The sequence below is a fragment of the Acinonyx jubatus genome, chromosome D1 (assembly GCF_027475565.1).
Source record: "Acinonyx jubatus isolate Ajub_Pintada_27869175 chromosome D1, VMU_Ajub_asm_v1.0, whole genome shotgun sequence".
Classification (NCBI taxonomy): Eukaryota; Metazoa; Chordata; class Mammalia; order Carnivora; family Felidae; genus Acinonyx; species Acinonyx jubatus.
In genome coordinates this window covers 50,537,661-50,552,146 of record NC_069390.1, presented here as the reverse complement: position 1 = coordinate 50,552,146, position 14,486 = coordinate 50,537,661, and the positions used below count along the sequence as shown (strand labels likewise).

Below are 14,486 nucleotides of genomic sequence, written 5' to 3'. Positions count from 1 at the left end.
GAATTGCATTGAATCTATCGATTATGATAGATCTCCTTAGCTTAGCTCTATCAATAAAGCTTAGTAATTTTTCCTGTGGTAGCCCTTTATTTTGCTGTTTGACTTTATTCCTAAGTACTTGCTATATTGCAATACTATTGTAAATGGGTATTGTTAGTTTTCATTTTGTTTATTCCTTATACATAGAAACACAGTTGGGTTTTGTGTGTTAACTTCATACCCAGTAGCTTGGCACATCCTCTGGTTGATTAAAATTGCTTTATCACTTGGATTTTCTAGGTACACAGTCCTCTCTCTTGGGAATGATAGTTGTCTTTTCCTTTTTTGTTTCTTTTTCTTTTTATTGCCTTAGTAACTTATAAGATGTGCAATAGAATGTTAATATGTCTTGAGATAGTGGGTTTCCCTATGTTATTTTCATTGTCAAAAGCAAAATTTCAGTGTTTGTCTCATTTATTAATTTAAAAGGTTCCTATCTTTAGTTTGCTAAGAATTTTTCTTCTTTTTAGATTATGAGTATATGTTGAACTTCTATGAAATGTGCCGAATGTGGTCAATAACATGGATTTTATTATATATATTATATCTATTATTATATCAACCTTACTTTTTTGGGCTCAAAACCAACTTGGTCATGATATGTCTTATATACATTGTGCACTTTATTTTGGTGATATGTAAATATTTTAATATCTTTGTTTATAATGGAGATTAGGTTATAATTTTCTTGTATAATCCCTATTAAGTTTTGGCATCCACATTACAGTATTTTAATAAAATGAGTTCAGGAGTGATCCTTCTTTGTTTCCTGGGGAGATTTGTGTAAGATTAGAATTATTTCTTCCTTGAACTTTGTAGAAATTTCTGGTGAAGCTGTATGATCTGGAATTTGCTTTGTGTGAAGATTTGACTTCTGATTCATTTTTAAGATAATTATACATTTATGTATGTTTTATTGAGTAATTTTTGGTAAGATTACTCCTGTGATTTTATCCTTTTCATCTAAATTTTAAAATTTATTGGCAAGTGTCTAATTTATTATCTGCTCAGCTTCTAATCATCTCCAGTGATTTAGACATCTGTTAATGTCTCCTTTCTTTTCCTGATATTGGCAATTTGAGCTTTTTCTCATTTTACTTTTTAAAGAACACAACATTGATCTAATTTTTTATCTTCTACTTTTGTTGAGTTTATTTGATCTTAAATTTTTTTCTTTTTTTAAGTTTGTTCATTTATTTTTGTGAGAGCATGCAAGCAGGGGAGGTGCTGAGAGAGAGGGAGGGAGAGAGAATCTCAGGCAGGCTCCGTGCTGCTAGCACAAAGCCCAGTGCTGGGCTCGGACTCATGAAACCATGAGGTCATGACCTGAGCTGAAACCAAGAGTTGGACACTTAACCAACTGAGCCACCCGAGTGCCCCCTTGTCTTTTTAATACCGTTCTTAAATACTTGAGTTGAATGTGTAGCTCATAAATATTTCCTTCTTTTCCAACACTTAATTTTTCCTTGAAATCATTGCATTAATAACTTCATTCTATAATATTATATGCAGCATTTGTTATTTTTGAGTCTAAAATAAATTTAAGTTCCTTATGCTTTTTTCTTCATGGATTATTTTAAACTGTATTCCTTACTTTTCTTTTTTTTTTTTTATTTTGAGAGAGACAGAGTGAGTGGGGAAGGGGCAGAGAGAGAGGGAGAGAGAAAATCCCAAGCAGGTTCTGCACTGCCAGCACAAAGCCCAACATGGGGCTAGAACTCATGAAACCATGAGCTCATGACCTGAGCCAAAACCAAGAGTTGGATGCTTAACCAACTTAGCCACCCAGGCACCCCAGTATTTCTTAATTTTCAAACATATAAGAGGAGTTTCTTATCTTTTTATATTTAATCTCTAGCATTGTGGTCTGAGAACATACTGTGTGTGATTGCATTTCTTTGAAATTTGTTGACATTTGCCCTAGTATATAGTCAGTTTTTATATGTCTACCATGGTGTGCTTAAAAAGATGAAGAATTGTTGGCTGCAGTATTGTATATGACTTTCATTAAGATCATTAATTGTGTTATTCAAATCATCTATATTTTTAGTGATTTTTTTCCAGATACTTCAATCACTTGCTGTGAAAAGTATGTTAAAATCTCCATTATAATTGTAGATTTGTGTCTTTCACTTTGTAGTTCTGTTAGTTTTAGTTTTCTCTATATATATTTTTAAGATTTAAACATTTTTTTCTTTAGAGAGAGTGTGTGAGTGGGGGAGAGAGGCGGAGGGAGGGCGGGAGGGAGGGAGAGAGAGAGAGAGAGAGAGAGAGAGAATCTTAAGGAGGTCCATGCTCAGCACAGAGCCTGATGCAGGGCTCAGTCCCATGACCCTGAGATCATGACCTGAGCCGAAATCAAGAGTCAGATGCTCAACCAACTGAGCCACCCAGGCACCCCTCTAGATTTTGAGACTATTATTAAGGACTAAAAACAGGATGATTATTTCCTGATAAATTCTTGATAACCTTTGTCTCCTAGTGTTTTTACCCTACAGTGTACTTTGTATTATGTTTATTTACCTTGTGTCATAAATAATGGGACTGTTGCTCCACCACATTAATGCCAGTTTCATGTGGGCAGTAACTTAAAATTTTTTTAAGTTTGTTTATTTTGAGAGATAGAGTACAAGTTGGGGAGGGAAAAAGGGAGGGGAAGAGAGAGAATCCCAAGCAGGCTCTGTACCCAGTGCTGAGCACAACCCGGGGCTCAGTCTCCTGACCGTGAGATCATGACTTGAACTGAAATCAAGAGTTGGACACTTAACCAACTGAGCCACCTAGGTGCCCCTAAATGTTTCTATATACTCAGCACCTATGTAGGCACTCAATGGTGGAATGGCTAGGTAAACATAGGTGAAAATTACAATTGGTTGGGGGCATCATCAGGTGTAGAAAGTTAAGTTTAACATACTACTTCAGTTCATGGTATTATCATTGGTTTATGCAAGGGCCCTCTACTGATTATTGGTTGGTTAGTTGGTTAATTTATCTTTTAATCATTCTTCCCCTGTATAGGCAGCTGGCCTAGTGTGTTTGAAATATGCCATGGAGTTGTGAGTATCCTTGTAAAAGATGTAATGTTGACTTTTGGTGTATGCACTTTTATTTGCATAAAGGCATGGTGTTAGAGACCTTATTATATACCTTGCTTTTAAAATAGTCAATACCATATTTCAAAAGTTTACTTATGTGTCTATATTTTTAATGATGATCAAAGATTCAACTGCTTTGGCTTTCCTTGGTGTGCTTACCTGTTTTGTTTATTCCCTGGACTATAATTTTGAACTTGTAATTTATGATTTAGGAAGAGATAAATTCAGTCAATAAATATCTAGTAATGATGATTATTATAAGTACTTACATTCTTTGAATCTTCCCTAATTGTGCTTGCCTTTTTGTTTGTTTTTTGTTTCTTGTTTTTTTGTTTTTTGGTTTTTTTTTTAAGCTCCTGGAGCCCTCCTGCACTCTCAGCTCACAGATCTCTTACATGCTTGCTCTCTGTCCCGGGGTTAAATGAACTTTAGCATTAGTCTCTCTTCCCTGCAGGTTGGAATATTGTGGTTTGACCTCCCTGTGTTGTCAGGATCTCTCCTCTACTCTTAGAAGGAACCAAAACCTGATAAAAATAAACCTGACACAGAACACTTTAGGGTATGAAGGAATTATGAAGTTATGTGAAGTCCTGAGATCTCCTGAATGTAAACTGAAAGTTCTGGGGTAAGTCTTTGTTGGCTTCTCAGGGCGTAAGTTTACTGGAACAAGGGATTTGGGAAGTTACTTGTTCACTGCAGGCCTAAGAATCAACCTGATTGTGGATCTGTGCATATTCTTGAGGCCCTTCTTTTCCTCCCGTAGGGCACTGAATTTTAAGAGACATACTGTAGCATACTGGTTAACAGCTGAGAACTCTAAAGCCAGACTACCTGAGTTTGAAATGTAGCCCTGGAACTTACTAGATATTTGAACTTGCACTAGTCTCCAGTCTCTGTGTTTTGATTTCTTTGTCTATAAATGGGTGAAATGATATGTACTCATGGTTTATTATGAGGACTGATCGACTGAGTCAGTATAGGCAGTACAGGTGTCCCTCTGCTATCTGAAGGTAGAGTGTTCCCGTGAAAGCTTTCATAAGCCAAAATGATATAAAGCAAAGAAGCAATTACCATTATTTATATGGAAAAAATTTTGAGCATCCCTGGGCCCCCAAAAACATCCTCTCTTTTAGGCTTTTCTGATACCTTAGGACACATCTTGTTAACACATGCACAAAATAAATGGGTACGAGGCCCAGATGCTCATAGACACAGTTCAGAGCTGTAGCAGCTGGGTGCTGAGGTGCAGCGCAGGCCCTGGGGAAGGAGCTGGGCAGGGCTGCTCTTGCCGCCTGGGTTCATGCTGCCTCCATAATGGCTCACTGCATCCCAAATGCTGAACACTGGTTTTGCTTTTTAACTTTTTTGTGTGGTAAAAACAAAATCTTTGGACTTCTTTCAGTTATCAAAAACACGTACTGGGGCGCCTGGGTGGCTCAGTCAGTTAAGCGGCCGACTTCGGCTCAGGTCATGCTCTCACGGTCAGTGAGTTCAGGCCCCACGTCGGGCTCTGTGCTGACAGCTCAGAGCCTGGAGCCTGTTTCAGATTCTGTGTCTCCCTCTCTCTGACCCTCCCCCGTTCATGCTCTGTCTCTCTCTGTCTCAAAAATAAATAAACGTTAAAAAAAAATAAAAATAAAAATAAAAACACGCACTAATATCGGTCTCTCAAAAAGGTGAAGTGGTACAGCCATGACCTTTGGAAAAGCAAAGGATACCTGTACTTAGAACTGTGCCTAGCATATAACACCTAACCGTTTTCTATGTTAGCGGTTGTCATCATTAGAAGTAGTATTTTGCTTGAGTAGAAAAAGGCTCTTGGAGGATCCTCTTCAATTTTAATCTTTTTTTATTTCTACTCTGTGTTCCATTTTCCTTCCTCTGCCACACTCCCTGAGTCTATACCTCACATTCCCCTTGCCCCTCTCCCCAGCCATGTTCACTTCTGTCTCTAACAGTTTTTCTCTGAGAAATGAATTCTTCAGTGGGAAAACTGAGTGTGAGAAGAGGTGTTCCCTTATTTTCTCAGGGTGTGCAAAGAGGCGTTTGATGAGGAAGCCCAGAAACTGCTGGAAGCTGTGCGAGTTAGCAATCCACAGCTCATCATTGAGCGGGATTGTAATGATCACAGTGATGAAGATGTTTCCTGGTGGTGGTGTCCCTGATTTGAAGAACCTGATGTACTTTTCAAAAGTAAATGCCTCAGTGTGATGAGGGAATCTTAGCTTTAGATGCTTTATGCCCAGACGTACTGTGTTTGATGTCTGTTAGATGTAGGTGAGTCACTTCTCTGTGAAAGCTCTGTTCTACTTCACATGGGGGTTGAGAAGCTAAAATAAAACGAAAAACCTAAACCTTGGTGAAAGGTATGACATGTTTTTAATTGAATGCAGAGCTCAAGAATTCTGATGTGAGAAGCCTAGAAATGAAAGTGGAGGACGAGCCTAGGGAAGATTATGTTAGAGCACCTGTTTCCCTTTCTCTCCCTCCCACAGATGGCTTACTTCACAGCCTTACCATCTCCGGCTTGCTTTACTGAATGCTTCTCCATGCATGTTCTTGGGACAACTGGTGTCTAAATCACTTGGGTGTTTCTTAAAATGCGGTTTCCTAGAGCCCATATCGGACTTACTGAATCAGAATTATCTAAAGGTCCTAGGAACTGGTATTTTAAATAATTTCCCAGGCAACTTTTAGGTATGTTACTATGTGAGAATTGATGGTCTCAGTCAAAATGGGAGTCCACTTCCTCCATGAACATTTTCTGCAGCCTGTTGTAAAGATGTAAATAGATCTAAGATTATTGGGATTAGAGCTAAAAACATGTTCCTCCATTTGACAGAAATCCAACACAGTAACATTTTCTGTGAAAGACTTTTAATTATCTATTGCTATGTGAAAAATCATCCCTAAATTTATTGGCTTAAAGGAGTGACTACTATGTTCTGTCTCATGACTTGGTAGATTAGAATTCAGAAAGGGCTCAGCTAAGCATTTTTTATGCTCCACACATCACTTGGAGTCCCTTGGTGGTATTCAGCTGGTAGCCAGGTTGTACTGGGGGCTCCAAGGTGACTTCACTCACATGCCTGGTGCCTGGGCAAGGATGGCTGGAAGGTTAGGTTTGACTGGGCACCTCTTCTCTCTAGTCTTAAGGACTTTCCACATGATCTTTCCAGCAGGGAAGATGGAGTTCTTTCATGGGGCTTTAGGGCTTGAAGGGCCAAGTGGAAGCTGCCTGTTTTCTTGAAAGTTAGGCCCAGCACTGACATGAAGTCACTTCTGTCATACTTCATTGGTTGGAACAGTCTAGGCCAGCCCAGATGCAAGGGTAGTCACTTCTTGATGGGCATAGTGTCAGAGAATTTGTGGCCTTCCTTAGTCTACCACAGACTATCAATTTTTTCTCCCTGTCTATAGGAGATAAGAAAGCCTTTTAGGTGGTACAATAGCCCATTGAGTCAATGTGGCAGAGCTGGAGGTAAGAGTGAACCATGGCAGTTAGAAGGGGGCAAGTGGCAGCCATGGGAAAATTCGCAGGTAGTGTTACTGGGGCTAGTATGTACACCTATGATGCCTAGAGGGAGGTCACTGCTGAGGCTGATTCTCAGTGTTGACAGTCATGCTGGCTAGAGAGAGCTCGCCTGGGGCCATCATAACAAACAAAAGAAAGTCTGCAGTGAACAAGTGGCACTCCCATCACAAGGCAGTCTTGGGTTGCAGTGAGCATATTATCCTTCGTAGAAAATAAGATTTCCAAGCTTCCCAAGTAAAACTCTAACAAAGGAGTTAATAAATGCTTCTTATCAAGGTGATTTCTATCAAACTTTCAGGCAAAGGAAAACTCCTGTGTTTTTAAAACCATTTCAGAGCATCATTGAGGAGGGTAACTTTACCATTTTCTTTATTAAGCTACAAAACTTTGATAGCAGAGCCTCAAAAAAGATAACACCAGAAGGAAATTCACAGTTGGATGTTACTTATGAATACATATGCAAAGACTAAATATAAATATTTGGAAATTCCAAAATTCACCTTAAAGATACAATGAATGGGGCTCCTGGCTGGCTCATTTGGTAGAGCATGTGATCCTTGATCTCCAGCTCATGAGTTTGAGCCCCACATTGGGTGTAGAGATTATTTAAAAGTAAAAGCTTTAAAAGTATATATATATATATGTACACTTTAAAAGTATATATATATATATGTATATATGTATGTGTATATATATATATATATATATATATATACACATACATACCACGAATATTATGATTTACAACAGAAGTGCAAGAGAGGACAAATATTAGGAGGAATGTTATAATTTATGGTATCAGTTGGTTGATGGAGAAAGACCAAATAATCACTTCAGTATATTATGTTGATAAGGCATTTAATAACATTCAGTCTTATGTTGTCAGGTACTTTCATAACATGATAAAGAATTTTTACCCTGAACTATAACCGTATATTAGAAGCACTGACATAACTAAATTTTGGAAACACAGCTTGTGTGTCACTGCTATCAGATAACCCATCAGTCAGGATTAGGGTGATGGGAGGCACTTACTGGAGGGTGGAGGGGACTAGGATGGGTGTAGTACAAGTGCAGGGTCAGACACAGTCTCTAAATTTTTGGTATTTGGTTATCATGGGTATTTTGTGTTAATTTTGATTTACAGAATATTCCACTAATTTTTTTTTTTTTTGAGAGAGGGCTCAAGTGAGTGAGGGGCAGAGAGAGAAGTGGGGCTCACTTGGGGCTTGTGTTTTTACCCGAAGTGGGTTTGAGCTGACCTAAAACAGGGATGTGGGACTTGAACTCAAGAACTGTGAGACCATGACCTGAGCGAAAGTCAGATACTTAACAACTGAGTCACCCAGGCGCCTTTCCACTAAAATGTTTACCTTGATTGAATTTTTCCGTATCTCCTTAAATTTTGTGTATCACCCAAGTCACTGCCCTCATCCTAAGTCGAGCCCTGGAGAAGGAAGGGCTTGAAATTTCAAATAGTATAGTTAAGGAGTCAAAAAGGATAGTCCAAGAATCAAATAGGGTGACCAAAACAAACTTTAGCTTTGTTGGTTCTTTATTTTTTATACTTTAACATTTTTGTATTTTTATTTTTTTTAAGTTTATTTATTATGAGAAAACACATGCACACAAGCAGGGGAGGGGCAGAGAGGAGTTGGGATCCCAAGCAGGCTGCAAGCTGTTAGCACAGAGACTGACACAGGGCTCCACCTCATGAACTGTGAGATCATGGCCTGAGCCCAAATCAAGAGTCAGATGCTTAACCCACTGAGCTGCCTGGGTACCCATGTACATTTTGTATTTTATGTAAATTTATTTTGTAAATTTTTCTGTTAATTTGTTCTGTCAGAATGCTAACTTCTTAAGTTAGATTCTTACTGATTTCTAGCTTTTTTATTACAAGCATTAAGGCTGTAAATTTCCCTCAATTTATATTTTAGCTGAATTCCAATGCTTGAATATGGAGTATTTTCATTAGCATTCATGTCCAAATATTTTGACTTACACTGGAATTTTTTTTTCTGTGACCCATATGTCATATAGTGTTACAGCAAGTACTCAGCACCCAGGAAGAGACAAGCAACAGGCACTCGGGGAATCAGAAAAGACTATTTATTTCACACCAGTGCCAGCCCAGCAGAGTCACCTCTAGGCTGAGCATCTGGCTCGGGTTTTACTGATCTTTTATACATAATGTGCTTCCGGGTTAGGCAGGACTAGCATAGTCAAGCTGCTGGCTGATACAAGAGGCAAGCAAGATTGCAGAAGCTAAAAGCATGCCAAGGCAGTATCCAACCTTGGACATCTGGCTGGCCCTTTTTATCTGCATTTACCAGCTTTCCTTCTCAATAGAAGTGTGATTATAATTTCTGGACTTAAGGGTTTTTAAAGTTATCTTTTTGTTATTTTTAACCGAATTGAGTTATGATCAGATAGTGTGTTCTGTTTGAAAATATTTTTTTGAAATTAGTTAAAATAGATTTTATAGCCTATTATATAATCAGTTTTCTATGTGTGCTTGAAAAGAATGTACACCTTCCCATAATTGAGTGCCTGTACATATATATATACACATATACATCCATTAATCTTTTCATTTTGCAGTTCAAATCTTCCTATACTAATCTTTGTTTAATCTATCAATTATTAAGAATATTTTCTTCTAGAGGCCTCTGGGTAGTTTCGTTGGTTGAGCGTCTGACTCTTGATTTCGGCTCGGGTCATGATCCCAGGGTCATGGGATCAAGCCCTGCGTTGGGCACCATGCTGAGGATGGAGCCTGCTTACCCTCTGCCCCTCTCCCCTGCTGGTGTGCTCGCTTGTTCTCTCAAATTAAAAAATTTTAAAAATATATTTTTTCCTAGTATTAGAAGAATAAGTCTTCTAATATGATGGAATTCCCCACCCCACCCCCACCCCCCGCCATAGCTTAAACTTTTTGCTTTAGATATTTTGCAGCCATGGTTATGGGGTAAATGTGATAGAACTATGTCACAGGGAGATTTGAACTCCCCTATTGTCAGCTTAGCAACCAATGAAAAAAGAGTTCTTGTATTCCACTGCTTTGGTTTAAAATGTCTTCCAAAGACTAATTGGTCCAGCATGTATCCAGTGATTCAGTAAAATATCATTTTCAGGAATTTAAAATCATGGTTCTTACTTAAATGCGGAATGAGCACTTGTCCAAAGACTCATCGATGCGGTAGTAAGAGAATCAGTGAGGTGTTGATTTGAAAACCATTTAAGGAACAAAGGTTTATATATCCACCAGAAATAGCATTTTTAAAAAAAGTTAGAATAACATTTCAAGGGAAATATAAAACTGGTTAATGTCCAACAAGGTAATAAATAACCTTTGGGGTTATCTTTTCAATCTTACAGCAATCATTTGCATTGCTAGCTGACAAGAATTATTTGCATTGCTGTCAGGTTTCTACATAGAATCTGTACCCTTAGTTGTGAATCTCTTCATCAAATAGCTAATTGAGAGTCAAAGAAATGAGGCTTATTAAAACATTTAAGAGTTTGAGGGGAAATTAATTTGAACTGTGCAGCACCAGACTGGAAGTGGCAAGAAGGGCTCCAGAAGACAGGAGAAAGTCTTTTAATGGGAGAAATGTGAGAGCAATACAAAGAAATTATTTGGGTACAGTGGAAGTATTACATTCCTTATTTGGAAAAGCCTTGGTTAGGCTATTTGAGGTTGGTTGTCCTTAGGTTTCCATTTAACCTTGAGGCTGTTACAGGCTTATATTTTGATTTGCTTGGATAGGTGTCATGATACCACAATGCCAGTTGTATTCAATCATAAAGTTAACATAATTATGAAGCAGGTTCAGAATTCCAAACTCCATGACCTTTCACTCTGATTAATTGGGCTTCTTACACGGCACACAAAGCAATGCACAAAACAAGTTCTAGAGCAAACAAGATAGACCAGCGGGTAGGAAGTTAACCAAATGCGAAGCCAGTGCATACTTATGTCCTCAGCCCCATGGGAGTCAGCTCTCAGCACTTAACTGCTTATTATGTTCAAGCAATGAAGGATCTCTGTTCTCTTCAGAGATACGTCAGGGAGAGCCTTCAGCAGCAGCTGCCTTTTTGAAATGACCAGACATGAGGAGGTCAGTGTTTGGAGAGTCTGACAGTTTGCTGCAAAAATCCTACCTTTTTAAAGGTGTTTAGTCAGTCTTGGGCCCCTGCAAACTTCCTCTGTTTCTGCTGGTTATAAGTTCTGAATGTGTCATCAGCCGGTGCTGGTCTTGGCAATATCTGGTCTCAACTGAAATGCCCTAACTGCTTGGGTCATCGCTTAACACAGGCCGTTGCTTGATAAGAGAGATGCCATCTTGCTCTCCCTAACCTGAGGCTAACATATTAGAACCACCTCAGTCTAATGGCACTGATGTGAGAAACAAAGGCAGAAGGAAATAGCAGATAAAATTAAATTTCCTTACAACCTGCAGCCCATTGACAAATACTTGAGGCCGGCAGAGTATAACATTTCTCCAGGAACTCCCTACTGTCTTAATGTTAATGCTCTGCTAGAGGGAATAAACAACCTTAGATTGACAATAGCTAGGCCTTCAGTATCCTGGGACTCTTCTTTAGCATAAGAAAATCCCCTTAGAAATTTCCCCTTCACTTTACCTCCCCCAACTCCCATATATAATCAGTCACTCCTTACAACCCTAGTGCAACTTTTTCTGTCCATGGGTCCTGTCTGAGTGCTTTCATAAAATCACCTTTTTGCACCAAAGATGTCTCAAGAATTCTTTCTTGGCCATTGGCTCTGGACCCCTACCACCACGCCAAAACTCCCTTAGCCACCTTGTTTAATGTAACAGAAATACACAGCCCTAGAAAATCAGATAATTCCCAGCCTGGTAGACCATGCCTAGCACTGCAATGAAAGGATACCCAGTAATCCCTTTTGCCTACTTTAAGATTTTGGATAATTTTTCTTTATAAATTTTTTAATTATGTTTATTTTGAGAGAGTGAGCGAGAGAGACAGAGTGCCAGTGGAGGAGGGACTGAGAGGGAGACACAGAATCTGAAGCAAGGCAGCAAGGCTTTAGGCTCTGAGCTGTCAGCACAAAGTCCTACGCAGGGCAAACCCTTGAGTGTGAGATCATGACCTGAGTCGAAGTTGGATGCTCAACCGACTGAGCCACCCAGGCGCCCCTTGGATAAGTTTTCTTAATGCTCACCTCTAATAACAGTGGATCTCATGGTCCATGAGTTCGAGCCCCATGTTGAGCTCTGTGCTGACAGCTCAGAGCCTGGAGCCTGCTTTGGATTCTTTGTCTCCCTCTCTGCCCTCCCCTGCTCATGCTCTGTCTCTCTCCCTCAAAAATAAATGAACATTAAAAAAAAAAATAGTGGATCTCAACTGTGATGATTTGGCTACCAACGAGTGATTTTTGGTTGTTTTAACTGAGGGTTGCCACTGGTATCAAGTGGTTTTCCAAATGTCAAGTGATCCTGGGATCAAAAGATTTTAGTCCTGTTACTACCAGTTGCAAGCTCTGTAATGTTGGCAGATACTTACTATTTTCATACTTTGAGTTATCTGTAAAATGGAGGCTAAAAATATTGGTCTAATGACCTTGAATATTAGCCTACGAGGGAATGAACTTTAAGGTGAGGGAAGTAGGAGAAGGCAGGACAACTGTCTTTACCCAACTGTGCTACTGTGATTTATGATAAATACATTCTTGTCTTCAAGTTTCCTGGCTCACAGCTCCCAAAACCCTTGGAATTTCCTAAACCAGAAGAGCAATGGGAACATCTTTTGTTATAATATTTGGTCTTTTGTCCTCAGTTCCTGAAATTGCCTCAGAGCCAAAAGGTGAAACAGGTGTCTTTTATCCAACTACAAGAATTTATGTTAATAAGGTGATCTCTGGAAATCTCCTGAGGATGATGGGCTGGTTGCCAGGGGAACCAATCAGGATTTGAGGGTTGGAGTTTTCAGTAATAGCTCAACTGCATGGGGGAGTGTTGGAGGTTGAATCACCAATAGTGAAATAGCCAGTGATTCCATCAGTCATGCCTATGTAATGGAGCGTCCATAAAAACCCAAGAGAATGTTTGAAGAACTTCCAGGATGGTGAACCCAAATGTGTCAACCTCCTAGTCACCAAACTTCATGGGACCAGAAGCTCCTGCTCTTAGGGACCTTGCTCCCTAAGAGCAGACTCCATTGGGCTGTTCATATATCACTTGTATTGTAATAGACCAGTAATGGTAAGTGTGATGTCTACATGGGGTGTCTCTTGTTTGAATGGAGGCCCCCAAATGTGGGATGGCAATCTATAGAAGCTGGTGGCGCAGGAGGTGAAAGAATTAACCTGAGGCAGAACAAAGATTTACTCAATACACCGCAAGGGATAGGTGGGCAGGGACAGCAAAGGAAAAGCCCTCTGCAAGAAGGCAGTGGGTGGGGGCTGTTTTTAAAGGGGGGAGATGAGATATGGGGATGTATGGAATCTTCCCTTTTTTTGGTAACTGCCTAGTTTTAAGTAGACCATTGGTTTAATTAGGGCCTTTGGATATTTTTGAGGTGGGTTGCCTGATGAGACTGTCTGTATTCAGCCAGGTGGTCTCTTTGGGCCCTTTCCACACACCATCACTCTAGCCTGTTTGCCTAAAAGTGACCTATATGATAAGTATACTGGTTTCCTGAGTCTGTGAGCCACTCTAACGAGTTAATCGAACCCAAGGAGGGGCCTTGGTGTTACCAAAGATCTGTCGCAGCCACTTGCTCGGGAAAGAATGGGTGAGCCCTGGCATGCTGCCATGGCCAACTCCTCCCTTCCAGGGAATCCCAAGTGGGCTGCACAAATGGAAAGCATAGCTTATGGCTGGGTGTGCCAACACTGTTGCCAAACAAATTCTGATAAGAGTCATAAGAGAAGCCAATAACTCAAGAGACAGGAGAGCTTTATTTTGGGTGACAGCAGATGGGAGCTCAAGCCTTAACAACTGACCTCTCCAACAGCAAGATGGACACTTAGAGCTTTGTTGAGAGAGGTTTGGGGGGGGCGTTATGTGCAAAAGAACGGGCAGAGGACATGTGATCACAGGTGGGGGTCGGTATATGTTCAGCCCATGATCATGGGCAGGGAAGGGGTATGTTTTTTCAGGTATTCAGTTACTATCCAGGCTCTTCTGGTCTGGCTGTTGGCATGTTCCAGTTATCATCCATGCTTAGGAAAATGCAATAAGAAATAACCATTGGAGGTCTATAGTTGAGCAAGAGGGGTCATTGACAGACTGATTTATCTATAGCCAGTCTGATGCACAGGTTAACCACCTGGACTTTCAATTAGCATCTGATGTGGGGGTAGTCTTGTGGGACTCCATCCTTAACTGATGGGATCTGATGCTATCTCTAGGTAGTGTTTGTATTGAGTGAATTTGTAGGATATCCAGTCAGTGTCTGAGGAGAATTATTTGGTGGTGGGGGAAAAACACATGGTACCTTAGGAAGTGTAGAACAAAGGCAAAAGAAGAAAAAGTTCCTTACAACTTACAACCCATTGACAAGTTCTTGAGACAGGCAGAGTGACCCTCCTTTAGGAATTCAACCTCCTTGCTGTTAATACCCTTAGCTTAACATTATCCTGACCCCTCCAGGATCCTGTAAATCTACTTTAACATGTAAAAATTCCTTTGGAGGGGCACCTGGTTGGGTTAGTCTGGTAGGCATTGACTCTTGATTTCCACTCAGGTCATGCATGATCTTAAGGTTTGTGGGTTCTGGCCCCAAGTTGGGCTGCACTAACAGTGAGGAGCCTGCTTGGTATGCCC

The 14,486-nt window shown here is 40.0% G+C and overlaps 1 protein-coding gene across 4 annotated transcripts in view; it reads left to right on the top strand.

The window, feature by feature from the left end:
* Positions 1–14,486, top strand: part of NLRP14 (NLR family pyrin domain containing 14) — a 283,814-nt gene that overhangs the window by 41,601 nt on the left and 227,727 nt on the right. For 2 of the 4 annotated variants that reach the window (XM_053203536.1, XM_027073247.2), the window contains 2 exons: positions 3,589–3,759; positions 5,164–5,788. The exons of 1 other annotated variant lie outside the window; for it this stretch is intronic. In XM_053203536.1, coding sequence (XP_053059511.1) covers positions 3,589–3,759; positions 5,164–5,299 — 307 coding nt within the window. In that variant the 3' untranslated portion in view covers positions 5,300–5,788. Of the gene's footprint in view, positions 1–3,588; positions 3,760–5,163; positions 5,789–14,486 lie in introns of those variants that run through there. One more of the 4 variants, XM_053203538.1, reaches the window with a different exon arrangement.